At 43.1% G+C, this 27320-nt stretch overlaps 1 protein-coding gene across 4 annotated transcripts; it reads right to left on the reverse strand.

Annotated features, from left to right (window-relative positions):
- Window positions 1-1847: 1847 nt before the first annotated feature.
- On the reverse strand, window positions 1848-26750 carry LOC122825608 (pleckstrin homology domain-containing family G member 3-like). Of its 4 annotated transcripts, XM_044107075.1 has the most exons (19): window positions 26635-26750; window positions 24739-24832; window positions 13108-13526; window positions 11539-11639; window positions 11377-11446; window positions 11250-11296; window positions 10726-10876; window positions 10077-10208; window positions 9712-9894; window positions 9541-9633; window positions 8944-9030; window positions 8836-8869; window positions 8666-8758; window positions 8208-8240; window positions 7344-7354; window positions 7010-7246; window positions 6458-6547; window positions 4547-5954; window positions 1848-3890 (listed from the first exon to the last, which is right to left on the reverse strand). In XM_044107075.1, the coding sequence occupies exons 2-19, from the start codon at window positions 24785-24787 to the stop codon at window positions 3259-3261; spliced, it is 3870 nt and encodes a 1289-aa protein (XP_043963010.1). In that variant the 5' UTR covers window positions 24788-24832; window positions 26635-26750; the 3' UTR covers window positions 1848-3258. The 4 variants fall into 4 exon arrangements, with proteins under 4 accessions (XP_043963010.1, XP_043963008.1, XP_043963009.1 ...); XM_044107073.1 differs by lacking the exons at window positions 24739-24832; window positions 26635-26750 and adding an exon at window positions 14657-14961; XM_044107074.1 differs by lacking the exons at window positions 24739-24832; window positions 26635-26750 and adding an exon at window positions 14657-14955 and having other exon boundaries at window positions 7094-7246.
- Window positions 26751-27320: the final 570 nt, after the last annotated feature.

Genomic DNA, 27320 nt, shown 5'->3' on the forward strand with positions numbered 1-27320 from the left:
CCAGCGGGACTCCTTACCGTGAGGACCGCAGTTCGGCTGGGTCAGGATGAAGTCTGCAGTGGAAACGAAGCATCACAATCACTGCAGCTGATCTGCAGGGACTCCGCCCTCAGTGGGCGGGGCCGCGGGGGCCCACTGAGCCACGTGGGCGGGACCACGGGCCGCTTCCACGGTGCAGGGTGGTAAATCTATAATCAATCATCAGCAATCAATAATCTGTCCCGATCCGCAGGAGGACGGGACTCAGTCTGAATGAATAATAATGAAACCCAGGAGCGATGCTGAGATCCTGGAGGCCCGGGGCCTCAGGGGCCCCTCAGTTCCTGATGTAAACAATAAACATTAAATATGTCCAGAATTAATTTCCTCCATATTGGCTTCAATAAAATGAAAGCAAAATAAACTTTCCTGAAAGCAGAAGTTTACGTTCAACTTCTGACGTCAAATGAGAGAAAACATTTCCTGTTTCAGTTGGTTATTAAAATTATTTTATTTATTAATGGCTACAATATTCTAACTTTAATATTTAATAAATTAGATTGAAAATATCAGCAGGTATTAAACATGTTTCTATATTAAATATGATTTTTCTTGGTCTGGGATATTAAGATATTAAATGTTTTCAGTAGGAAAATGATCATAATGAACAGAAATAAAGTCTTTAAAGGTTCATATTTCACTTTGTGATGAAGTTCATGAAATAAATGGATTTAGTTTTAATTATTGAATTAAAACTGAACTAAAATATTTGTTATAATAATAAAATTATAATCTAGTGGAAAATCAATATGAAGCTGAAATTACAAATGTTTTGGATCAAAAATATAAAATATATCTGTTACATTTCAGTCATTTATTTTTTATGTCTGTCTTATTGCATAAAAACAACATTAAGCTTATTTTTGAGAATTTTATATAAAATGATTAGAAATAAATTCTTAATTCAATCAAATCTTGAAAGTTTATTTTAAAATGCATTTAGTTATGTGTAAATATGAGATTAGATTATTGATCAATTAAAAAAGTTGTCTTAAAATCAAATGATAGAAATAAGTTTGATTTTAAAATGAAATTATTATTTTGTATTTTAGAAATAAAGTTCTGCTGTGAATCAATTCAAATCAATTTACAGTAAAATTTAGTCATAAAGTTTAGATTTTTAAATGTTGATATTAATTTAATATTCTTGCAGTCATGAAAATTTATTCAGTAATTATTGAAATAAGGCAGAATTTTCACTGTCAGTAAATAATGTTTGTGAATTAATGAGTGAATTTATTCAATTAAAAATATTTCATTGACCCCAAAGTGAGGTTAAATAATAAATGTAATTATTTGTTGCATCCATTGGTTCTATGAAGCGCAGCAGTTCCTCCTGTCGCCCACAGCATGATGCTGCCACCACCAGCCTGCCCAGTTAAAGTCTCCCTGTCCCTCCAACGTAACGATGATCAGAATGAAACAAACTTTTATTTCTCCACAAGTTAAACTCTCTTCCTGTTCGTTAATCGTTTCTCGTGACGGATTCTTCCTCACTGAGCAGCTTTTCAGATCAAATCACAACTAAAATGTTTTAGTAGCTTCAGCTGCAAAAGGTCTTAAAACATCCGCAGGCAGCCAATCAGCAGCTTCCAGAGCGATGACATCACTCTCTTAAAGAGACACAACTCTGTTTCTACCGTGAGCTCCTGGTTTCTGCTGTGGAGATAGTTTAGTTTAACTCAGTTTAGTTTAGCTTAGCTTAGCTTAGTTTAGCTTAGCTCAGTTTAGCTTAGCTTAGCTCAGTTTAGCTTAGCTTAGCGATATTTTCCAGGATCCAGTTGGACTGAAAGGAAGAGGAAACTCTCGGCGTTTTTCTCGGTTTAATGTTTCATGTTGGCATCGTCACAGATAAAAATGTCCGCCGACGTTAACAGACACACAAACGTTTCTATTTACATGAAATCCAATAAATACAGGAGTTACAGTGGAGGTCAAAGGTCAGAGGTCACCTCTGAGAAAAGACGCTTCAGTAACAAATTAAAAGTTCAAACTGATTTGGAATAAAATCACAAAAAGGCACAAAATGTAAAAACAGTAAGTTGATCAGAAGCAGCAAAATAAATCATTTTAATTATATTTATTATAAATTTACATATTTCTTTTCTTTATTGTTTATGGTCCTAGTTAAATCATCTACAAACTCATTTATTGCATGCAGCCCAGAGTTAAAACGTCTGATCATCATCAGCATCTAAATTATTCATTTCAATTTACAATTAATCTCTGAGGCTCATAAATATACATACACCCTGTAGAATATTTGGTTTCATGTCTGTCAGGCATCAGAGCCTCAAACGATCATTTTACCGACATTAAATTAATTTAACTGGAATTTTCTGAAGTTTTATTCCAGGGGGAAAACAGTGAGGAAGAGGAGGAGGATGAAGAAACTCGAAGTACGACGGAGAATCAGAGACGAGCAAAAGAATTAACTACGAGAAAAACAGTCGGAATAAAAGTCGTACAACAAAAAGTCATGAGAATAAAATGGTAAAAATAGGAGAAAAAGATCAAAAAGTCACAATTAAGAGATTAGAATCAAATCTGGACGTTTATCAGGAAAAGTTTCCCCAGAAATTTATGATTTTATTCTGATAATAAAAAAATAAAATCTCAGTTTAATATTCTGCTGCATCAAAGTTTTTATTTTAGGATTTTTCTGAAAAACGACTGGAGAACAACAAACCCACCGGTTCAAGACGTTTCCATAGCAACAAGGAGCATGATGGGTATTTTTGGCGGACCTTGTCCTCAGTCTTTGTGATGATAAAAGGTTCTGTTCAGCGGCGTTAAGCAGAACCACAGTGACCCGTTAGCGACCCGCTGGCGTTTCCACAGGGTTCAAAGGTCGTATGGCAGAAATGAACCCGGAGGAAAAGTATTTACAGATGAAACGTTCTGCCAGAACCTCATGCAGGTTCCAGACGTTACAGGAGCAGCAGAGAGGAAACGCTGCAGGAGTGGACCCAACGGCGCCGACCCAACGGCGCCGACCCAACGGCGCCGAGCGGATCTGATGTCTGACTCTGAGGGAAAACCTTCAGGTCCTTCAGGATCTCCAGGATCTCCAGGATCTCCAGGTTCTTCAGGTTCTTCAGGTTTGGCTCTGAAACTTTTCCCTCAGGTTTTTCACGATGCTCTTCTGCCCGGAGTCGGGTCGGGTTTTCTGCGACTCGTCCTGCTCTGAGGGCGGCGGCGCCGTCTTGGCGTCGTCCCTCAGCCTGTAGTCGTCGGACTCCTGGTAGGCGCGGCAGCGGTCGATGACGGCCATGATGGAGATTTTCTCCCGGCTGGTGGGCGAGCGGATCTGGACGTATCCGTCGTCCTGACCCGGTTCCCTGTTCCCGGGTTCTGGAAGCTTCTCCATGATGATGATCTTGTGTTCGGGGTCGTCTGTGAGCGGCGCCTCGGCGGCGACGTAGTAACCGTGGTCCAGAGGGTCGCGATCCCGCCGGATCCGCTGCAGATCGCCCAGCGGCTGCAGGCTGAGCCGCGGGTCCAGAGAGTTGGCCCTGTGCAGCCGTCTGGACCTGACCGCTGCCACACGCCGCTGGTCGGGCCCGCCCGCGAGATGACGGGCGATCCGCTGGAGTGCCTCCTGAGGCCGCAGTCCAACATGCGGTCCGGGATGGTGCTGCTGCGGCTCATGCGTCGGTTCTGGTTCCGGCCGCCGCCGCTGGAGTATCTGGAGCGGAGTTCCCGCACGTCGGGCCAGCTGAAGCCCTCGGTGGGGGGCGGCGGGCTGAGAGGGGCGCCGGCGTCCGGGTTCTGGACTGGATCCACCGGGCTCAGCGGCAGAGACTTGGACTGGACCTTAGGACCCAGAGGCAGAGTCAGGCTGGGCTTCCCTGCAGAGAACGGACCGAAACCAGAGTTTAGAGGACAGAACCGACCGAAACCATCAAAAACAGCCCAGAAACTCTGAGAACAGAACCAACGTACTGCTGGCCCGACTCAACAGAACCAACGTGCTGCTGGCCCGACTCAACAGAACCAACGTGCTGCTGGCCCGACTCAATGTTTACACTCACATGTGAAAATGCTGCAAACAGATGCCAATTATACAATCATATGTCTTTGAAAAGCAGAAGTGGAGGCTCCTGCACAACCAGGCAGAATACAGCAAGAGGTTTCTGGATGGTAAGTCATCAACAAAACAGTTTGCCTTTTCCAGCAGCCATTATACCCTAACCCAAACACAATGGAGCTTTTGCTAGGTAACAGGTAGAGCTCTGCTGGGGTTGCTAGGTAACAGGTAGAGCTCTGCTGGGGTTGCTAGGTAACAGGTGGAGCTCTGCTGGGGTTGCTAGGTAACAGGTAGAGCTCTGCTGGGGTTGCTAGGTAACAGGCAGACACCAAATGTGACTCTATCTGGAGGTCGTTCCAGCAGCTCATCAACTCTGGACCACCTGGAGAGATCGTCCAAGATGGCTTCCCCAAACCCGTATCATACCCAGACTCACCAGCAGAGGGAGCTGATGAATGGATTAGAGCTACGGCGTACCTGAGCCTTCCTTCTCCTCCACCACACAAGCCAGAGTCTTCCTGCTGAACGGGCCGGCCGGACTGGCGGTTCTGATCCGCTGGCTGTAGCGGCGAGCCAGAAGACGGACTTTGCTCTCGGCTCTGTCCACATCGTCTGTTTGCTCCGTCTCCTCCGTTGGTTTGTCGCCGCCGGCCTCCGTCCTCAGCTGCGTCACCCGGGGAACCGTGGCTCGCAGCATCACCGTCTGTTCCCCGAAGCATCTGGAGGTACCGGTCTGACCTCCGGCCCGGCTGAGCGCTGCGGTTCTGGTCTTTGGCAGAGAGGGATTGAGGGAGTCCTCTGTGACGGCGCTGAGGTCGGAGTTTCCCTGGTCGGGGTCGCAGCTCTTGGTCCAGGTTAAGCTGCTGACGCCGGCGGAGACGGAGGGTTTCACAGTCTCTCTGGATCGACTGGGTTCCCTGTCTTCACTTTGGGATCTGGAGATCTGTCGCTCCATCGCCTGCCAGATCTTAATCATCTCCGATGAAGATCTGAACTCTTCCTCTGACAGATCATCGTGTGTCGGCCGGAACCTGCGCGGTTCTTCACAGTCATTGCTCAACAGATCGGACTTCAACGAGTCCAAAGACTGACTGGAGAGCAGGAGGTCCTTCGTCTCAGCCGGTTCAGTGGACAGAGGATCCACATCCTGAGGCGTGGCTGAAGCAGGAGGATCGGACTGGGCCGTCTCTACACTGGGGATGCTGTTGAAGCGGCTGACGGAGCTCCGGACCAGACCCGATGGGATGTAGGTCAGGCTCTCCCTGCGCCGCAGGCCGAACGAGGCGTCCTGGCTCTCGGCGTTCTCGTAGTAGCTCTTGATTTTCCCGATGAGCAGCTGGTCCTGCTTGGACAGGGTGGAGTCCCGCCGCCGCCGAACGCTGCGGTCCGGCTCGAAGAGGCTGTCGTCTCTGGGGGACAGCAGACTGAGGTCCGCGCCGCCAAACGCCTCGGGCGGATCGGAGGAGTTGCTGTTGAGGCGCAGCGGGCGGTCGGCCGACTCGGACCGCAGGCTGAGCATGCTGCCGGTCCTGCTGGGTAGACGAGGGGACAGACAGGCGAGGGAGCGGGCGTCGTCTTGGGCCAGGCTGCCTCTCTTGATGCTGTTAAAGTGCTGGGCGATGGCGCTGGCCTTGTCCAGCACCGAGGACGGCAGAATACTGGACTCGTCATCCGGCGCCTCCCTCTCGTCCTCTGAGGACTCGGCGCTGCTCAGGGTCTTGGAGTCAGAATCAAATGTGGCAGAAGACGGTAACTCAGCCGGTTCTGGATCTTCAGACTTCTGAGGAACCTCAGGGACTACAGAAGGATCCGAACTAGCGGACGGTTCTGGTTCAGAGTCTTCTGGTTCTTCCAACGGGTTCTCTTGAGGCAACGCATCTGCAGACTGAAAAGAAAAAGATATGGGTCAACACATGAGGATCGTATCAGGCTGGTTCCAGTCCACTGATGCCTGGATGAAAACGTTCAAAACGTTTCCCTGATGTGAGTCGACCCTCAAACTTTGACCCAAACCTTCTCAACTGATCAGACTCATCCTGTGGTCGACCGGTTCTCTGATTCGTCCCCATTTGCAGCCTTTGTGCGGTTCCTCTGAATTTTTTGGAACCAGATTAGGGAAGGTACAACCCAGACTGAGTCCACACGCAACGATCTGACTGGCACCAGATGACGTCAACGACCGGATCGTAACCGTAACAGGAGATACAAGAAACCTTCAAAACGATAAACTGATCTCTCAGGATGAAGTTGGTTGTGTTCCACGTGATTAAAGCTGATGATTCGAGTCCCTGACATTCTGAAGTCACCGAGTCTTTGAGTTGTTCTCAACAGTCAGAGTCGTCTAGTTAAATAAAAGTTCCTGAATAGTTTCTGGAAGCTGCTGTTTACCTGCTCAGGTGTCGGTTCAGGTCCGATCAGCTCGTCCTCAGAGAGCTGACCGTTTTCTTTGGTTGCAGCGTTGCAACTTTTCTCTGCCTCCTGCAAGTAGAAACACGTTGCAGTCACACATTTTAGACTGCAGGAGCCATGAAACTCATTTTTACAGATGGAAATAAACTGTTTGGAGGGTGAAGCAGCACAGCAGCTTTTGCAAAACATGAAATAAACGCATAAAAAATAGGAATAAGCAGCAAACTGAAGGCAAACCTTCAGCATTCAGGCTAACATACAGCGGCTGAGCACCCTGAGGAACTGTCTGAGGTCAAAGTTCAGGTTCCACTGGCTGATTATTTCACTGCTAACATGAGAAACTGTGAAACTTTTTAAAACAAACTCCTACATGTTACATATTAGGACCTGAAACTCCACTAACTGCTTGCTAAGGTTTCGTGTTTCTGCAGTGTGAGCAGCAGCAGCAGCTGGTTTTGCAGCTGGAGTTATGGCGGCCGTCCGTTCAGCGCGTGACGGAGCTGCAGCGGCCCAGGCAGCAGAAAGCCTCACCGTCCCCGCAGAGGAAAGGAAGGCCTGGACGGTGTGCTGCCAGCAGGAGATGGCAGCCAGCACGGAGCTGACAAAGTCCTCTACCTGCTCGTCCTCCAGGAGGAAGTCGTCCAGCCGGCCGGCCTCGTCCTCGCCGCCGTCCGGCTCGCCCAGGCTGCTGGAGCCCAGCGTGCTGCTGCTGATGGCGCCCTGCAGGGAGCGCCCGTCGCCCGCCAGCGCGTCCTCACTGACCGCATGCTGCGGGACGCCACACGCTGCTACATTACATCCATCTACAACCACGGCTAGTCGCCCCCACAGAGCCATGCTAACGGCTAGCGGATCAGTTCCTTACCTCCAGAGGCGCTGAGGCAGCAGCAGGTCAGCGGACGATTTGATTGGTTGGACACAGAAGAAACTCGTTAGAATCACAACTTTACAGCATTTACATCCTGGAGTTACAACTGGAACATTTCTGGCCCTGAACCATAAAACAACTTTTACCACAACTGTTAAAATAACTGAACAAAATCATTACAAGGTTGATCAAAATGTTACACCGCCCCCAGGAGGGTAAAGGTTGTCATTACACTCCTACCTGTAGCTTCAGTCTTCAGGAAGTGACTCTTTCAGCTTTGTAGTTGTTTTTAACCTGCTTACTGCAGCAATGCATGCTGGGTACAGAACTACAGCAATGCATGCTGGGTACAGAACTACAGCAATGCATGCTGGATACAGAACTACAGCAATGCATGCTGGGTACAGAACTACAGCAATGCATGCTGGGTACAGAACTACAGCAATGCATGCTGGGTACAGAACTACAGCAATGCATGCTGGGTACAGAACTACAGCAATGCATGCTGAGTACAGAACTACAGCAATGCATGCTGGGTACAGAACTACAGCAATGCACAGAAATGATGAACTTTATTCAACTTAAAGTTTACAAAACAGTCGAATAAATTAGCGCTTTAGAATTTATCCACAAAGATTAATTTAGAGGAAGCTAAATATGCTAAATGTTTCAGCTAGTAAAATGCTAAAGCGCTAAATTAAGACTTAGCTCTGCTATTAGCAGTGCAGCCTTCAATGCAGCCAATTAAATTAGTTTGAATTTATCCAGAAAAATGAGTTTACAGGAAGCTAAGTGTGCTAAACGCTGTTAGCCTAAATATTACAAAAACAGATGTTTCACCATGTGAAAACAGATTTTTACCTTTATTCCTCTTTAGCATGTGCTTGGTTGGTTCTGCAGAAGAAAAGAAACAGTTTTTAATGAGACAATCAGAAAGGATGGACTATAAATATTAATGTGTTTTATACCCAGAGTTTTCAATACTGAACTCAGGAATACGTCAACATGTCAGACAGATAAACGTACAAAGTATCCAGGAAATTACTCCACTGAAAAAGTATTTGGTAAAACTTACTGAGCAACTGATTGAATTATCAATCATTTAATATTTAATCATCATCAGATAGAGAAAAATATAAAGTGGAAATTTTGATGTTTTAATCCAATAATTTATATCAGTAACAAACTGCAGGTGAGCGTCTGGAGGATTTTAAAACATGTTTGTTTTTCATTCAGTGGGAAGAAAATCCAGAAATTTACTGAAGTAAAATAAAAACACTCCTGAGGTCGAATGTTTCCCTAAAAGTAACTGGAACTACCCGACTGCCTGCGGCCCTGGCGAGCGTCTCGGGGAAACTCGTCCGTCGCGGCTTTCTTCAGCCGCTCGGGGCTGTACCGGTACCGGGCCGGACCTGCAGACAAGCACAGCGCCGTCAGACCCAGAACGCCGCCTCCGCTGGAGGACGAAGAGCAGCAGAGTCATCCTCACCGATGGAGTCCATCTCCAGAATGGCTTCCTTCGCCTGAAACACAAAGCAGGCAGCTGCTGGGACTCTGTGCTGGTCTTACTGGTCGTACTGGAGTCTGAGCCACTCACCTTCTGTGGGATGGCGGCTTGGTGGTTTTCCAAAATGATGCGTTTGATGTGATGAGCCCAAAGCTTCTTTTCTTCCACCGTCTTCGCCTGAAACACGAAGCGAGTGAAGAGAAACGGCAGATCGGAAATCTGAACGATTTTCAAAGTTCTGTGGTGGAAAGACTGGATCTCATTTCCTGACCTCAGAAATGATTAATGGTGATTAATCATTTATTGAAATAATTGTCAACTATTCTAGTAATCGATTAATCGTTAACTGGAGTATGAGAAAATGTCAGTGATTAAGAAAAAAATTTACAAAAATATGAACATTTTGCATTTAAGAAAAAATCCTTCTTTGTGCAAATTTCTGTTATTCAACTAATCGATTAATCGTTAGAATCATTAATCAAATAATCGATGACTAAAATAATGGATAGCTGCATCCCTACAGACAGATTACGTTACTTCATCTGGAAATTATACATTTGAGTAAAAATCACATCTGGATCCAATAATTATTTTAGAAATTGAGAATGGAATCAATTATTTGGATGATTAGTTGGATTGTAAATAAACTATCCATTAATCTTTTTATGAATAAATTAAAAGACTCACCTGCACGTTGTGAGTCTGTTTCAGGTGTTTGTAATGGCTGACGCTGAAGCTCAGCGAATCCTTGGCGCTCTCGATCAGCAGCAGCGTCGACGACTGGAGAAGCACAGAAACGTGGAGACATGAGAATGACGCCGGCGTTGCCGACCGCGGCCCGTTGCCATGGTAACTCACAGAGATGTGCGTCTTGTAGACGAAGTGCTCGCCGCGGCGCTTGGTGATGAGCAGCATGCGGTCGAACAGGAAGAGCGTGCGCTCGTGTCGGGCCCGGGGAACCTTGAAGGTTCCCTCCAGCACCAGTTCGCCGTACGTGGTGAGGTCCGGACCTTTCCAGTTCACCAGCAGAGACTGGACCTCCTGCAAGAGGTCAAGGGTCAGACGAAGGCTGCTGCTGTTAGCGCTTTAGCGTAACTGTGCTAACGTGCCGCTAACAGTGTGAAAGAAATAAACTTTTACATGAGTTTCACTTTTCAAATTGAAAAACTGCAATAAATAGAAAGAGTGATTTGTTGATGCCGCTGCATGACAACGTTAGCGACCTGCAGCCGCACGGCGTGCTCGTGTTTCCTCTTCATGTCGTTGATGTACCAGGCCACCCAGGTCATGGTGTAGAGCGCCTCCTCCACCACGTCGTAGCCCTCCTTCTGAGCCCCAAAGTGCTTCGCGATCTCCTGAACACCAGCAGCAAGACGGAGAAAATCAGGAAACATCTGTTTCTACGCAGACTCTGGTTTTCTGTTGCTACGTCAACGATTTGATTACAGCTGTGGATTTATAACCAATGAACTCGATGTCCGCCATGATGTTTCTACGGTCTGGAAGTTAAACTCTGTGTTTAAATCCAAATATCAAACCAGAAAACGGATCAACACTCTAAACTTTTACAGTTTTCTGAACAATTTCAGAAAATTAAAAAAATTCACTCTAAATTTATTCTACACTGAATAAATATGGAACCTGGAAAAACTGATGGAAGAAGGGAAACAAAAACATGTTTCCATAATTTTCCAGGCCTTGAAAACTCTTAAATTAATTCCAGATTTTTCCAGACAGAGATGAAATCCTCAGAAATACAGAACCAGAAATATTAAAACCAAATTAATCATCATCCTATAAAATACCACAGAGGTGAGGAAGGTCAGCAGGTGAGGAAGGTCAGCAGGTGAGGAAGGTCAGCAGGTGAGGTACCTGGAGCAGCAGGTGGTACTTGAGGATCCTCTGGACGGGTTTGAGAAGGTAGGAGCCCAGAGGCAGCGAATGTTTCAGCGACGCCTGGCGGTCTCGAAAAAACTTGGCCACAGATTTATTGTTCATGCATTTCGTCAGCGCTTCCACCGACCTGCAACAGGTGAGGTTAGAACAGGTGAGGGACAGATTTTAAACTGTGGAGGTAGAAACAGAGAAAAGGTGAATTATAGGTAAATATTACTACAAGCAAATTAATGTAAAGATGTAAACAGATGTAAACAATCAATGAGGATTCCACCTGAAGGGTTTAAAATGAAAGTGAAATCAATTCTTCAGTTGAATATTCTGATAATGAATCTAATATTTTGGCAATTAATCAAATATTGTGACAATCATCAGACCAAAGTTGATTAATTGATTATTCTGCCGATTAATCATCACAGTTTGATTAATCGTTTCGGGTAATGAATGAATGAACAGGAAGGTGTGAGCAGGAGGAAACAGCTGCTGCGTTCAGGACTCACTCTGGGTAGCTGGTGCAGTACTGGGTGTAGATATCGAAGTCTTCACTCTGGAACAAACCAGCATCAGATGAAGACTTTCCTCCCAGCAGCAGAACCATTCTCACCTCCATGTTGGGTTTTAACTGACCTTTGACACGAAGCAGCTGGCGATGGCGACCGGGTCGTTGTCGCATCGCTCCAGGTCCTGCAGCAGCTCGCTGTGAAACGGAGGAACGGCGTCAAGTTCGCTCATACTCAACGTCTTTTAGCTTATGCTAACTTCTGCTGGCTTCAGTTAGCTTCTCCTCACCTGTTGAACTCGTAAATGTCCTCAATGTTCCCGAAAAGGTCGCAGACCAGCTTGGGTTGGTTGGACAGGTCCGACTCGTCGATGATGTGAGCGAGGTAATCCTGATGAGGAGGAGGATGATGAAGGTTTTCTCTTTCTGGATTTATTGAAGTTTTAATATTGAACATAAATAAACTGAAATACCATCTAAAAAATCAAGAGCATTGAATTAAATTTTATTAATAATGTTTTACACAAAATCCCAAAGCAGTTTTGATTGTAATGCTGACTTTCCTCCAGCTGGGGGCAGACTAGATCCGTTCAGTTAGTTTTTGTAGTTTGGAGGAAATAAAAATGTATCTTCACTGTATTAAATGGAAAAATTTATTATTTTATCCTTTTTTAAAAGCACAATCAGTATTTAATATCTTTTAGATGCTGCTAAAAAAAACAAAACAAGTTTTTTATTCTGACCAAGAATCATTCAGCTTCTCTCCATGGATCTATCTGTTGTTTTCTGACTTGTAGCATCTTTGCCTCAGTTCCAGGTTAAAATGTCTCTGGTTCTGGTTCTGGTTCTGATCCGTGTTTCTAACCGTCTCTCTCTCTGACCCTGGGTGTTACATAAACAGGTAATCCCTCCTAATCTGTTAATTATTGGGCTGAGTCACTTCCTCCAGCAGCAGGACACGACCTCCACCTGTCCGTCAGCTGAATGTCCTCTGAAAGAAATGAAGCAGCTTCCCGTGGATTTGAAAAACATCCGTCAAATAGAGGAAATCATTTTGGAATCATCCTGAAATGTCCGAAACAAAAACCTGTTCAGGTGTAAATGAGAGACCTCAACTGCAAACGTGCTGCACAAAAAAGAAATCCTCCAGACCACTAGGGGGAGCCAATGGGACCGTGACCTCACTGAAACACGATGCCAGGAATTTTGATTGTGGTTGAATCATTTCTTGGTTGTATTTTTTTCTGTTCATTGTAAGGCTGAAACGATTAATTGGATTAATCGCAATTATTGATTAAAGAAATAATTGTCAACTAATAATCAATCAATTGTTCACTAAAGAAAACAATTGATTTCTCTCATCAAAGAACGTCATTTGATGAAAGAGCATCTGAGCAACAGCTGGTTGAGAATCTGTGAGAAAACCTCCCATCTTTTTTATCCTATTATTATTGAACTAATCCAATAATCAATCAATTAATAATTGATCGATTAAATCATTTGCATCTTCTAAAGTAACATTGAATAAAAAAGGTTAAAATAGTTAAATGAAAATTCTGCAGATTTGTGAATATTTTTGAAAGATTGTGATTATTAATCGTCAGAATAATTGATTAATCGTCAGAATAAGTGATTAATCGTCAGAATAATTGATTAATCGTCAGAATAATTGATTAATCGTCAGAATAACTGATTAATCGTCAGAATAACTGATTAATCGTCAGAATAAGTGATTAATCGTCAGCTCTAGTTTTATCTCCAGTAAAGCCCATGAGGAGGAGGAGTTAATCTGATTTGTCTGATCAGCAGGAATCCAGTCAGACGGACAGGAAGAGCCAAAATGGCGTCCTCTGACTCACCTCCACTATGATCTTCAGGTCTCTGACGTACATCCGCTCCGTTTCGATGATCTCCAAGACGATGCGGTCCAGATACTTCAGCTTGGGGTCGGGCACCATGGTGGCGCCCACAAAGGGCAGCGCCGGCTGCCGGCGGCTGGACGCTCGGCTCGGAGTCGACGCTTTGTTGTTGTTGTTCTTGTTGTGAATGAAGCTCCGCCCCCTTTTCTCAGGACTCGGGTTCTGGTTCAGGTCGACTCCGGAGGACTCCGGCGGCGGGGCGACACAGTCGTCCCTGGAAGACCCGGACCCGGAGGACAGCGTGGAGATCAGGCTGAGCGGGCGCTGGCCCGACGCCGGCGGGTCGGACGGGTCAGAGGGCGTGGCGGACGGAGCGCGCTCATCGCTGCTGATGGAGGCGATGGACAGGCGAGGCGACTCTGACGACCAAACAAAGAAATCACAACAGAAAAGTTAAAACCACCATGTTGTGACAACACCGCCCCCTATCGGCTCAAACTGCCAATTACACCCAAAAAGAGAATCCAGGGGAAACGTTTAGTACGAAAACTGTGAGAGCCCCGACAAAAATCAGGAGCAGAACCACTTCAACAAGAAACTTCCCATTTAAAGGAGATTTGTCTTCTATCAGCTGCTCCTCGTTTGAAATCAGAATTTAAATACAAATGAAACTTTTGCAAAGGTCAAAGGTCATCATGCAGAGATGTGAATGTTTTTTATCTCCGACAGTAAAACATTAAATTAAAACTTTCTGTAAGGTTCTGTTTAAAAATCCATCAGAATATATTTAAACAAAAATACTTTGGTGCATAAAACTATTTTACTATTTACAAAGTATTTAAACTATAATTTTAGCAAAAATAAAGATTAAAATGGATTTTTGAGAATCAGTGTTATTCTCTATAGAAACAGTGTGATTAATAAACTTGTTAATGTAAAAGTTTTATGATTTGCAAAACTCACTAAAAAGAGAAAAAGAAAAATTTAAACATTTGTTTTTGAGTTTTGCATCTTATAATAACAATGATATTAAAATGAGATGCAAAACTCAATAAAACAAGAACATTTTTGTTAAAACGAATCCAAAACTAATTAAAAATACAAAACATTTAACAAGTTTGGCAGGAAGTCAAATTAGACGCAAACCTTGTTAGGAGAAAAAGCTCATTAAAATGAGAAAATGGTTTTTGTTTAAACAAAATATAAAAGTTTAAACAAAAAACAGAAACTGTAAAACTCTGCAGAGTCCTGCAGTGAGCTCACTTCCTGAGGAGGAGGAGGAAGAGGAGGAGGAGGAGGAGGAGGAAGAGGAGGAGCAGTGGAGTTTGAATGAAAACATTCGTCCATGCTGCGTCGGTCCGTTAGCCGCCCAGCGAGGCGTTCACTGACCCTGCAGGAAGTCTGTGGAGTTGATAGCAGATCCAGTTCCCATTAAACATCTGGACTCCTGTCAGGTCCGTTATGCCGAGCAGAACCTCGACTCAAAGCCAGAACCCAGCAGAACCGGCAGGAAGCCCGACCTTCACGGCCTTTAGAGGATTTCACTCACCGATCCGGAGCAGCGGCCGGCTGTCCGAGGCGCTCCTGAAGCAGAACGTCACCTTCTGCTCTGAGCAGGAACACCTGACCACAGCAGCTGCTCTTCCTCCTCCTCCTCCTCCTCCTCCTCCTGCCAGGCTCCTCCAGATGCCCCTCTGATACCCCATCACACCCAGAACAGGTTACTGGCTCTGATCGTCCTGCAGCTAAACTGCAGCAGAGAGGGAAGGTTTAACCCAGGGAGGAAGAGGAGGAGTTCTGGATCAGAGGAGGAAGAGGAGGAGGAGGAGGAAGGTCTGGGACTGGAGGTCAGTGAACTAACCACCACCAGTCTGACCCAAACACACCAGGAAACCACAGCGCCTCCTACAGGTCACTGAGTCACAACAAGCAGATCCAGAACAGAGAATAAAGAGGAAGGATGGTTGGATGTATAAATGGTTGGATGTATAAATGGTTGGATGTATAAATGGTTGGATGTATAAACGGTTGGATGTATAAACGGTTGGATGTATAAATGAACTCTGAGTTCTCCATCTGGTGGGAATGAACTGGGACCAGTCAGCCTCTTCTGGTCTGACAGTTCAAACATTTAAAACTCGTATCTGCTCTCTGATTGGTGGCTGTGGCTGTGTGCTGCTCTCTGATTGGTGGCTGTGGCTGTGTGCTGCTCTCTGATTGGTGGCTGTGGCTGTGTGCTGCTCTCTGATTGGTTCAGAGCCAGGCAGGTCAAAGTTCCCCTGCGGTTATTGTCACCGTGTTTACAGAGCCATAATTATGGCTGATGTTTACACAGCCGCGCCTTCTGCCAACTGATGGTATCAGACCCAATGGAGAACCCAGCAGTTACTATGGAAACGGGCCTCAGGTCACCTCAACTGAGAAGTGAATTAAAGGTCAAAGGTTACAAATTTGCTTAAAAGAATTTAACCTCTTTATTTTCTCCTCATTAATCCTGCTGGATTGTTTCCTCTGCTTTAATTAAATTAAATTAAATTAAATTAAATTAAATTGAAGGTGACACACGGTGGCTCAGAAGTTTTCATACCCCTTTGTTATAAAACCAGAACCTGATACATTGTTTAATGAACTCACCCTGCCTGCCTGCCTTGCTCAAAGGAAAAACAAACAACCCAGAGGAAAAGTGCCACAAATAAAGGCGCAATGCAAAAGTTTACACATCCTTAAGCTAACACACTGAGTAAACACGATCTGGTTCAAATTTATCCTTCAGTCTTTATGGCTGAGAATTAATGAGAACAAACGGGTTAGGGTAGGGTTCCGTACAAACGGGCTGTTTGTACGGAATGTCTGGAATACCAAAAATATCAGGTGGCAAAAAGATAATGGAGGAACCGATTAACTTCACTCCAGGTTAATCAAAGTCAGGTGAGAACTGAAAAATAAATAAAACTGTTAGGCTAAACCAAATATTTACTAAAAATAGATCTGGTGATATGGCTTCAAAATAAAAGCTCTGATTTTTGGTATTTTTCATACCAGATTCAATTTTAATCTAATTACAGAAAATATTTGTTAAAAGTGTTTTTTATCTCAATCATTCCTTCTGTGAATTGTACAACAAAGAATTAGGGCCAGATAATAATAAGTTTTATTTCATTACGAGAAATTAACTTTACCAAAAACAACTAGAAAATCGTTGTTTTAATGAGAATCAGGATCTGACATGAGCAGCTCAGTTCATGTCGTTTCCTCTAAATAAACTCAAAAGGTGATAATAATTTACTGCTGTTGTTAAAAGATAAATAGAGGGGCGTGCTCCGGTGGTGTAGAGGTTAGCGCGCCCCACGTCTGGAGGCCCTCAGTCCTCGACGCTGCCGTCGCGGGTTCGATTCCCAGACCCGACGACATTTGCTGCATGTCTTCCCCCCTTTCCTGTCAGCCTGCTGTGGTATAAGGGACACTAGAGCCCACAAAAAAAACCCCTGGTGGGAAAAAACAAAAAAAAGATGAAGTATTTTATTCTCTATAAAACGTAGAACTTCACTCAACATTCCTCATTTCATTTTTTTTGTTGTAGTTTTCATAAAATCACTATTTCATTCTCTTAATATTATGTTTTTTATTATAATAATTTAAAAATAAACTCTGTTGTAGAGTTTACCTGAACTCAAAGCTGTAAAATTTGCTTTTCAAACAAGATGGCGGCTCAGTTGGTTAATGGAAACTAAAAGATCAGATCTGTGAATTTTTTTTTTTTTAAAAAGGATCTTGACTGATCAACAGACAACCAGGTGTTGCATTTCTGTTCTACATTTCCCACTGAGGGATTTTATTGTTATTTTATTGTTATTATTTATAACAGTTGCTTTTCTTTGTTTGAGGCCAAAACATTTGATATTTTGCATTTGAATCATTTATGTGAGTAAAAAACATCTGTGGTCCTCCTCACCTCCCCTGCTGCTGTCAACCTTTACATCACTTCCTGTCTGACCTTCAGGAAGCTCTGAACTCTGCAGGAGGCCGATGATCGGTAAAGGTCAAACAGAGGTCAGCATGACGGGTTTGGGCCTTTACAGAACAGAGTTTGTTCTGATCCGACTCAACGCGTCTGTCTGTCTGTCTGTCTGTCTGTCTGTCTGTCTGTCTGTCTGTCTGTGCTGCTCAGGGTTTGTTTGTTTGTGTAACGGAGCGTCTTGGGGGGGCGGGGCGGCGACCCAAATAATGCTCGACTGTTCTGAAGACACAACGGCGCTCTTCAGGGTCGATGCGCCGTCATGAGGCGACGGCGCAGAAACCTTGTTTCTGTTCTTCACTCATATGAGGACGAAACGTCAGGCTGCAAACATGCGGCTCCAACATTCCTGATCCATGTCTGAGGTTTAAAGTCCCGTTTTCAGCACTTTAGATACAAAAACAACCTCATATCAACATGCAAATATACAGAGCTTATCAAACGCTTCTTCCATCAGATACTGAATGATTTTACGCCATACATCTGCCTCCAACTTCCACAAAAATCCATAGAAAAAGATCTGAGCCATTGATTATTAATTAACTGACCAAAAGCTCAAAGTTTAAATTAGAGTCCGAACTAATGGAGTAACACCTGGGCCACAACAACAAACTAAACTTCTGGTAAATAATTCACAAAATGTGTAAGAAGAACAGACAGAAAGATTTAAAAAAGATTTAAAATAAACTGATGTACTTTAAAGAGGAAGTGAAGATAAAACATGATAAATGTAGATGAACAAGGTATGCTAAAGGTATACTTTAGCATACCTTTAGAGAAATCCTAAAGGTATGCTAAAGTAAATAAAGTGACTCGGCCTAAAACTGGATCAAACAGAAGAAAAAACAAAACAACTGATATCAGCTGAAGTGAGTTAAGATATGGCAAACTGAATAAATTTAAATTAGCTAACAGGAGCTAACAGGCTATTGTAAAAGAAGCTAAATTAAACTATGATCATCTTAAACACAGTTAACAGCTTATTATAACAAATAATAAGCTGCAAAACTAAAATAAACAGAAATAAACTGAGATCTACAATGCAAATAAAGTTATCATGAACAAATAAATAATAATTTATTTGTTAAATTAAACTATAATGAAATGCTGATCAGATGTACAGGGTCTCCAACTCCAGTCCTCAGGGTCCTGAAACGTTTAGATTTCTTCAGACCTGAATGAAATCAGTAAACTGTCTCTTCAGCGCGAGATCAATCACTGCTAATGCTAATTATTCAAACTTCCTTAGGTAGCATAAGATGAAAAATGCTATCTAAGGAATTGGGCCAAATATGTAATAAAAATCACATATTTTATCATTATTGGAGCTTTGCAACAAAATGTTGCTCAATATGTACATGTTAAATGAAATTGATTGGTAATAGTCTGTCTGTGTAAAGGTCAACAAATGTGAATTAAAGCATAAATAAGGTCAGAACAAATATTTTAAGATGTTTTAATATTTCTTGCAGTTGGTTTTCCATGTTATCTGTTGTTCATCAGGATTTTCTCAAAGTCTTCATGTTTTTATGTTTTGAACCAGCAGAATCTCTCAACTTCCCTGAATTCACTGGTTTTAAATTCCAGTTTCTTCAGCAGAATCAGCTGATGCTCTGACCTCTGACCTCTGACCTGAGATGCTCAGAGAGGCGTAAGCCGACAGAAACAGTTCAGACTTGTTCAAACGTCTGTTACCAAACCTGCATTCCAGATCATAACGCATCACTTTTATCCAAAACCACACAGACAGGCGGCGAGGTGAGTCACAAGTTAAAACCCAGAGGAGAGATTCACCTCTCCGTCTGAGGGAGGAGGAGGAGCAGGAGCAGGAAGAGCAGGAGGAGGAGGAGCAGGAGGAGGAGGAGGAAGAAGAGCTGGAGGAGGAGGAGGAGGAGGAGCAGGAGGAAGAGGAGGAGCAGGAGGAGGAGGAGGAGGAGGAGGAGGAGGAGGAGGAGGAGGAGGAGGAGGAGGAGGAGGAGGAGGAGGAGGAGGAGGAGGAGGAGGAGGAGGAGGAGCTGGAGGAGGAGGAGGAGGAGGAGGAGCAGGAGGAGGAGGAGGATGAAGAGCTGGAGGAGGAGGAGGAGGAGGAGCAGGAGGAAGAGGAGGAGGAGGAGGAAGAGGAGGAGGAGGAGGAGGAGGAAGAGGAGGAGGAGGAGGAGGAGGAGGAGGAGGAGGAGGAGGAGGAGGAGGAAGAGGAGGAGGAGGAGGCGGAAGAGGAGGAGGAGGAGGTGGAGGAGGAGGGGGAGGAGGAGGAGGATGAGGAGGAGGAGGGGGAGGAGGAAGAGGAGCTGGAGGAGGAGGAGGAGGAGGAGGAGGAGGAGGAGGAGGAGGAAGAGGAGGAGGAGGAGGAGGAAAAGGAGCAGGAAGGAGGAGGAGGAGGAAGAGGAGGAGGAGGAGGAGGAGGAGGAGGAGGAAGAAGAGGAGCAGAAGGAGGAGGAGGAGGAGGAGGAGCTGGAGGAGGAGGAGGAGGAGGAGCTGGAGGAGGAGGAGGAGGAGGAGGAGGAGGAGGAGGAGGAGGAGGAGGAGGAGCTGGAGGAGGAGGAGGAAGAAGAGCTGGAGGAGGAGGAGGAGGAGGAGGAGGAGGAGGAAGAGGAGGAGGAGGAGGAGGAGGAGGAGGAAGAGGAGGAGGAGGAGGAGGAAGAGGAGGAGGAGGAGGAGGAGGAAGAGGAGGAGGAGGAAGAGGAGGAGGAGGAAGAGGAGGAGGAGGAGGAGGAGGAGGAGGAGGAGGAGGAGGAGGAAGAGGAGGAGGAGGAGGAGGAAGAGGAGGAGGAGCAGGAGGAGGAGGAGCTGGAGGAGGAGGAGGAGGAGCAGGAGGAGGAGGAGCAGGAGGAGGAGGAGCGCCTCGCTCTGAGAACATTAACTCCTTGTTTCCACCTGCAGCTGCAGCAGCTTCAGGTTCCACAGCGAGCGTTTAATCTGGCCTAAAGACGAGCTAATCCTGCTGCTCAGATTAACCTGCATGGAATAATCAGCTGCAGGTAAACAGAACCAGAACAGGAGAACCAGAACGACACCTGGAACCAGGAAGCAGCGAAGTCCAGAAACGAGAGTCAAAGCAGAACCACAGGACAGAAAAACCCATTTCACCAAAACGAATGGATTTATACGACACAACAACACAAATTAGGAAAATAAATCATGATTAATCGCAGGATAAACGAAAAGCTCAATAATTTCTCTCTGGCTTATTGGTCCCAACCAGCTCTTGTTTTACAGTTTTGTTTCCAGGGAATTCATAATTTATTTTATTTATTGATTTGTTTATTTTCCGGTTCCAGTTTTAAATACTCACTAGAATTTAAAGTTTACTGGTTTTGGTTTGTTCTGTTATCATTATTATCAGATGTTCTCAAACCAGCGATATTATCGTTTGTTACTCTGACGGGCCGGGCAACACGGCGCTGGCAGCATCATGCTGAGGGGCTGCTACTCTGCAGCAGTGACAGAATCTGTGGTCAGATTCACCGTAAACAAGCAGCCAGAGACCCAACAGATGGTTTAAATCACAGCAGATTCAGGGGTTTGGAATGGCCTAGTCAAAGTCCAAAAGAGCTGGAGCTGTTTTTGTGATAAAAAACCCCATAAAAAACAGGCGTAGATGAAGCAGCTTCATGATCTGCTGAGTCACAAAAGAATAAACGGATTTAAGGTGAAATCAGCTCAACGGGTGTGAAAACTTTTCTCCAGAATTTAGATAAAAACTAAAATTTAAATAAGTTCAGAAAAAGATCACCAATTTAAACCATCAGAACCAAAACCTGCAGCTGTTGCCATGGCGATGCAGGAGTGACATCACTCCTTATATAACCCAATCACCAGGCGGTTCCCATGGCGATTAACGGTCATGTGACCTGAGCTTAGCTGCAGCAGCGAGAGAGGAAAATCAGTGTCCAATAATCAGATCAATAACCCCCTAGAGACGGTTTCCACGACAACGGCCGGGACAGAGACCTCCTGCTGGTCGGAGTCCGACCCCGGATCAGACGTCTGAGTGTCAGAGCTTACCTTCAGAGGAGAAGGCAGAACCAGAACCAGAACCAGAACCGCTCGGATCCGACTCTCCTCGGTTCTGATCAGACCCGCAGAGTTCACCTGACTGCCTGACAGGAGGGGGCGGGGCTTAATCCAATTAGGCTGAGAGCACGCCACCTGCAGCTCAGCAGCAACAAACCTGCAGGTTTCCTCTCCACAAGAATCAGAAATCAGTTTTTACAGTGCAGAGAAAAAGTATTCACACCCCTGGGACTTTTGCACGTTTTGTCACGTTCAAACCTCTTTTATTGGTTTTATGTGACATAAACACAAAATAAGATGCATAGGTTTGAAGTGAAAATCAAATTATATGCAGTTTATTTAAGAGTGACATGCATCTGTTCCTACGGAAGACCTGAAAGGCAAAAAATACTTTTAAAGTCTGATCAAACTTTTTGTTTTTCTCAACTATAAAAGTCATGTGCAAGTGAAAAAATGGAACATTAGAATATTTTTAATGTAATTTTTGGGGGGAATTTTTTTTTCAAAATGTGAAAAATTTGACAAAATGTTTTTCTATTAACTAGTTTTCACTATAAACAAATGCAGACTTATTTTATTTCTACAAAAAACAAACAGAACCAACAAGGTTTTCTTAATCATTTTTGGGCACTCGAAAAAAACGTCTGATGTTTTTCTTCTCATCCAAGAAAAACAAAAATAAAACCTTTAAGTTAGAGTAAATAAGACTTAAAAATATTTTTCTTTTCAATCCTATCAGTTGTTTGGATAGAAATGGAAGAAAGATTTTTTTGTCAAAAATATTTATTGAAAAAAAAAAGGAAAAAAGAGGTAATAGATCAAATTTAATGCATTGTAATTTTCTTTTTCTTTCCCCTTGAGAAAAATTTGATCTACATCTGAAATAAAATAACTTTAAAAATAAAATATTTAAATGTAGATTTTCTTTCTTGCACATGACTAAAAGTTGAGAGAAAAAGAAAATTTGGTCAGATTTAGAAAATGTGTTAATTAAAAAAATTCTGTTTGGCATTTCAGGGCTTCCGTAGATTTCAGCCCCTTTACTCAGATACCTCAAAATGAAACCAACTCCAAACAAACATCTTCTTTAAAGGTTTGTAATTTGGTCCCTGAAGGCATCACAGGTTCTCCAGAGAACAAACAGCTTCATGAAGTTCTGTCTCCAGCCACAGATTCCCAGTTGGATTCAGGTCTGGACTTTGACTAGACCATTCTAACCCCTGAACACTCGCTCTTTGTCCGGCAGACGGTTCGGACAGATGTGAGCGCGGCCGGCTCCCTGCACCAGCCACAGAAACAAAGACAGATCTGTGATCAGCTCCTTCTGCAAAGCAAACAACGATTATTCTGCTCATCAATTATTCAAACGATTAATCAATTAATCAGATAAAAAAATGGGCGTTTTTCATTCAAGCACTTCAGGATTTTTTTAAGAAGAAAAACATTTTGTTGCTTAAAATATGATAACAGCAATAGGCCTGTTGCAATAAATCACTTAATCGTCTGATAAATTAAAACCAGCTCAATAATTTACATTTGCAGGATTTATTGTTTTTCTCTTCCTACCAGTCTGGTGTTTTGGTCTCAACCTGCCATTTTAACAGGATATTTTATTATTTTTATTCAGTTTTATCTAAATTTCTGTTGTTCTTTCAGGGAACTGACAGAACAAATTCTAATTTGAAGGAACAACTTCTTCTTGACTGCGAATTTAGCAGTGAAAACTCCGGTTTGTGACGCTAAATCAGTTGTCAGTTATTTCAGTAACTGATTAATCGTGATTAATCGTTTCAGCCCCATGCAGCTGGTCTGGTAACCAGCATTTTTAAGGCCTCTGTGTTGATTTCCTCATGTTCATGTGAATATTTCTGAATCATCTTGAAGGTTTGTGGTCGTACATGACGGAGCAGCGGCTGTTATCAGGAGCACTTCCTGTCGCGTTTACGCCTCGTTTCACTCCTCAGCCCAACCTTCGCCTCAGCCGCTCGGATGGAAAGAACCCAGTTAAACCACCAGCAGACAGAACCTGCAGCCCTTCTGCTCTGAAGCACCAAAGTTATAAATAAATCTTCACAAATTCATTCATCTGATCAGAAGAAAGTCATCAAACTTCAACTGAACGGCGAAACGTCGAGGTTTTAGCAGCAGCAGCAAAACATCCGTCTGATTTACAAAGTTTCAGCAAAGAGATTTTTATCTCAGATTCCACTGCAAACATGAAATGATGCACAGAGAAACCACTGCGAGGGAAACTGGTCATCTTACTGGAAATAAAGTAATATGAGAAAAAGATTCGCTGAAAACCAAAAACAGTCAGAGTTAAATGTTTAGAGCGACCTGCTGCTTTAAATCGGACAGGACTAGTCAAAGTTTCTGTAATCTACTCATAAAATATGCAAAAGGAGAGATTAATCCATCCAACAGAAAAACATTCAAACTTTCTCTTCACTTGAACAGTTGAAGGAGCATGTCTATTAGGACTGAAACGATTAATCACAATTAATCGTTTATCAAAAAGAGCAACTAGTTTAGTAATTGATTAATTGTTAACTGATTTTAAAAAGTCAATTTTCTGAACGAAGAACACAGAAATTAAACCAAAACAGTAAAATAATATAAACATTTTGCATTTATTACAATGTCTGTAAATCTGTTCAAACCAAAATGTTTCCAGCTGCAGTTTTAGTTTCACTGGTTCAAATTCTGCAAAAAAACAAAAATAAAAAACCCCAAACTAAGAACATTCTGCTGTCCAATTATTTAAAAGTATTTCTAATATTGTATAAAATAAGATCAAGGGATAAAATGAGAAATCTGCAGAATATTTTTATCTGATTAAACATCAGAATATTACATAAAATAATTGATTATTCTAATAATAATAAAGTTAAACTTTAGCACATTGTGCAGATTTTTCCCTTTAACCTCTTCAGTCGTTTATATTAAATATTAGAAGTGCTTTAAAAGATTCAAATAAATTATTTAATTCCTTATTCAATAAGAAAACAAACATTTTATTGCTTAGCCAGTAAAATCATTAATTTAGTGAATACTTTATCATTTGTATCAAGAGGATTATTATTATTATTATTATTATTATTATTATTATTATGCCATTATTTTATTTCAATCATTTATTTTAATTTGAAGGTGAAAGGTTCAGTCCTTTCTGCTTAGATTATTTTCTGGATTAACCAATTAATAATCTGATTGTTCAATAGATCGGTTTCAAGGTGAAGCTAAAACTGTAACTTTTTAAATCTTAAATGCAAAATGTTTGTATTTCCTGCAGTTTTGGCTTCAAATATCCTTCTTTTGACTTTATATACTCCAGTAGCGACTGATTGATTCCTGAATATTTCACAAATTGATTAATCTCGATTAATCGTCTCGACTGTAAGCTGAGGCTAACAGAGCAGAACGTTTCCAGCCCTGACCTCTGGGCTTCATTTGCTTTGTGAACGCTGGGGGATAAAAACCTGAAATGAAATCAGTTTTCGGTCAGTTTGGTTCCGGGTCAGAACCGTAGAACAGCCTGGAGCTCATGAACATTTCCAGACTGTTGGAGACGAAGCTGATGATGATGAAGAGGAGCGTCTTACCTTCACCCATGGGGATGAGAGACGGGGAGCTGTGGGATCCTTCAGGCATCACCTGTCTTCCATAAACGGACCGGCTGACGGGAAAACTGACGACCTGGAGCGAACAGAACCACAGGGTGAATCCACCTGCAGCAGGTGAGGCAGGTCACATGACCTGCTGCGTCTGCAGGGTAAAAACATGAGGGCAAAACAGGAAGGGCACCAGGGAGCCAGACGGACCGGACCGGACCGGACCGGTTATTTGGCTCCCCCAAACAACATGTCCACACCAGATGCTTTATCGTATGTGGGTAGCATGGCTGCTATCATTAGCGTCACTGGTAATTAGCTTATATCAAATTTTGTGGCCAATATATATATATATATAAGTTTTTAACGGCTCTGTTAAAAACTTCTTCCTGGAGCGTCATGGAAAAACTTTCCTCTGAAATGAGGTTGGGATTTAAAAACAGAAACACTTTGAATAAAATTCAGAGTTAAAGTTAGAGACAATAATCCAGTGTCTGTAAAACACTGCAGATGATCAACGATCTACAGACAAAATCCAGTTTTTCCTCTTATTCTCTGGTTTTTCTGATTCATTTTTCATTTCCTAAACTCTAATAAAATGTCGCAAAATTACACAAAAGTCATCAGCAGCAACAGCTAAACTAGATGAAGGTTTGATCCATGAATAAAACTCTGGTTCAGACTTTAACAAGGAACAAATTTTATGATCAGGGAAGTCCAAACATGTTTAAGAGTTTTCAAGAAGCATATTTCCAGAACTATTTCACCCAAGAAAGCAAATTTTTAAAGATTATACAAAAAAATTCAGAATTATGGTTACAATTTCCACATATTTCCAAAAACCCACATGGGAATGGAGGAAGATGGATGGACTGATGCGACTTCCGGGCTGCAGGTTTTTCCATATTCTGTTTTCGTGGAACCATTTTGTTTGTATTTTTCCTCCATGCCCATATTTGTTTTCTTCCACCTGCGAGAATGAGTTCATTCAGGCCGAAAAGCATGACTGAGCATGCTCAGATTGCAACACATCAGATCACTATCAGTTACCTTGGCAACACTTGACAAGCTCTTCAAGTCAGACTGTCTTAAAAGTTGTAGCACTTCACGATTTACTTGCCCTTTAGACATTTTAAAACTCTTCCATAAAACTGTATCCAATGCCAACGAACTTCTCTTTTCATTTTCCCCATTTGTGATTTTTCCAGCTTGTCTGCAGCAACAAAAACATCATCACATTTGTTCACAGATTTATCTGAAACTACTCGACAATCTGTTGTTTTCGTCTGTATAAATTTTTAGTAACCGGCGGCGTAATCTGATAAAACCCGAGGAATTTGCTCCCATTGGGCCGTTCTGGCTCGGCGCTGCGCTGAAGGAATTTATCGGCAGGTGGCTTCGGACAAAATAGGAAAAATTATATTGTCTTAACAATAAAAGATAAGTTGTACACAAAGCCCTTGCCGGATTAAAAGTAAAATATTTTTGGCCAAAAAATAATCATAATTTTTACCATGAGGCAGTTTCTTGTCTTGAAAAGTTACGTATTTCTAAATCACCCGTTTTCTTGAGGAGGTTCTGTACAGAGCATCCAGGGGCGGGAGGAGCCCCACCTACCAGCTCCGGTTCGGGTTTAAACTCGCAGAGATTCAGACAAACTTAAAAGTTTGCAAAACTGAAACTGGACAGATTCTGGTTCTGGTTCTGACCCAATTACTTCATTGCCTAAAGGGGAGCGGAACCAGCTGTGTGTGACAACCTGGGCAGAACCGCGCACACTTCAGACACTCGCACCCAGAACCCCCCCGGAGCCGGAACCGGACCAGCGACCCGGACCACTGACCCAAACCCCCGACACGGGACGTTGAGCAGAATATGCGGACTCACCTGAGCGCAGGTTCATGAACCCAGAGAAAACCCACAGAGACTCCGCAGCAGCTTAAAATCCAACTAAACAGTTTCCTCAACGTCCGAGAGTCTTCAACTACTGCGCATGCGCACGATTTAAAACAGGTAAAACTGAGAAATAACAACAAAAACAAAACAAAAGAGAAAAAAGTTGAATAAAAACCCTATTGTAACCTCAAATATTGCAGGACCAAAACCAAAACTGGAGCAGATAAAAAAAATACATAAATATATTAATATTAATTAAACACACCTGCAGTACTCGCATGCAACCAGAAGAGAGCAGCAAAGATTGCACTTTAGTGACTGGGTGAAAATAACTTTTTAAAATCAAAAAACAAATTTAAGTATCAGACAGAAAATAGAGGGGAAAAAATAATTTTTCAAATCACATGAGAAAATAGTTATCCAAACCAACTTGGGCCTAAATGAAAAATTAATGGTTACATCACAAATGAACGGGAATAAAACCAGTTATTCGAGCTGGAAACGGTTCACAAGGCAGTCTGTGGACTGATGGAACAAAAATGTACCGTTCTGGAGGGTTTGAAGTAAAATTAACAGCATTTCAGAACCAGAACATCATATTTACAGTCATACACGGAGGCGGTAGTGTGATGCTGTGGGCTGTTTTACTGCTGCAGAACCTGGAGGAATTAGTGTAA

This window comes from Gambusia affinis, linkage group LG22 (genome assembly GCF_019740435.1).
Source record: "Gambusia affinis linkage group LG22, SWU_Gaff_1.0, whole genome shotgun sequence".
Classification (NCBI taxonomy): domain Eukaryota; kingdom Metazoa; phylum Chordata; class Actinopteri; order Cyprinodontiformes; family Poeciliidae; genus Gambusia; species Gambusia affinis.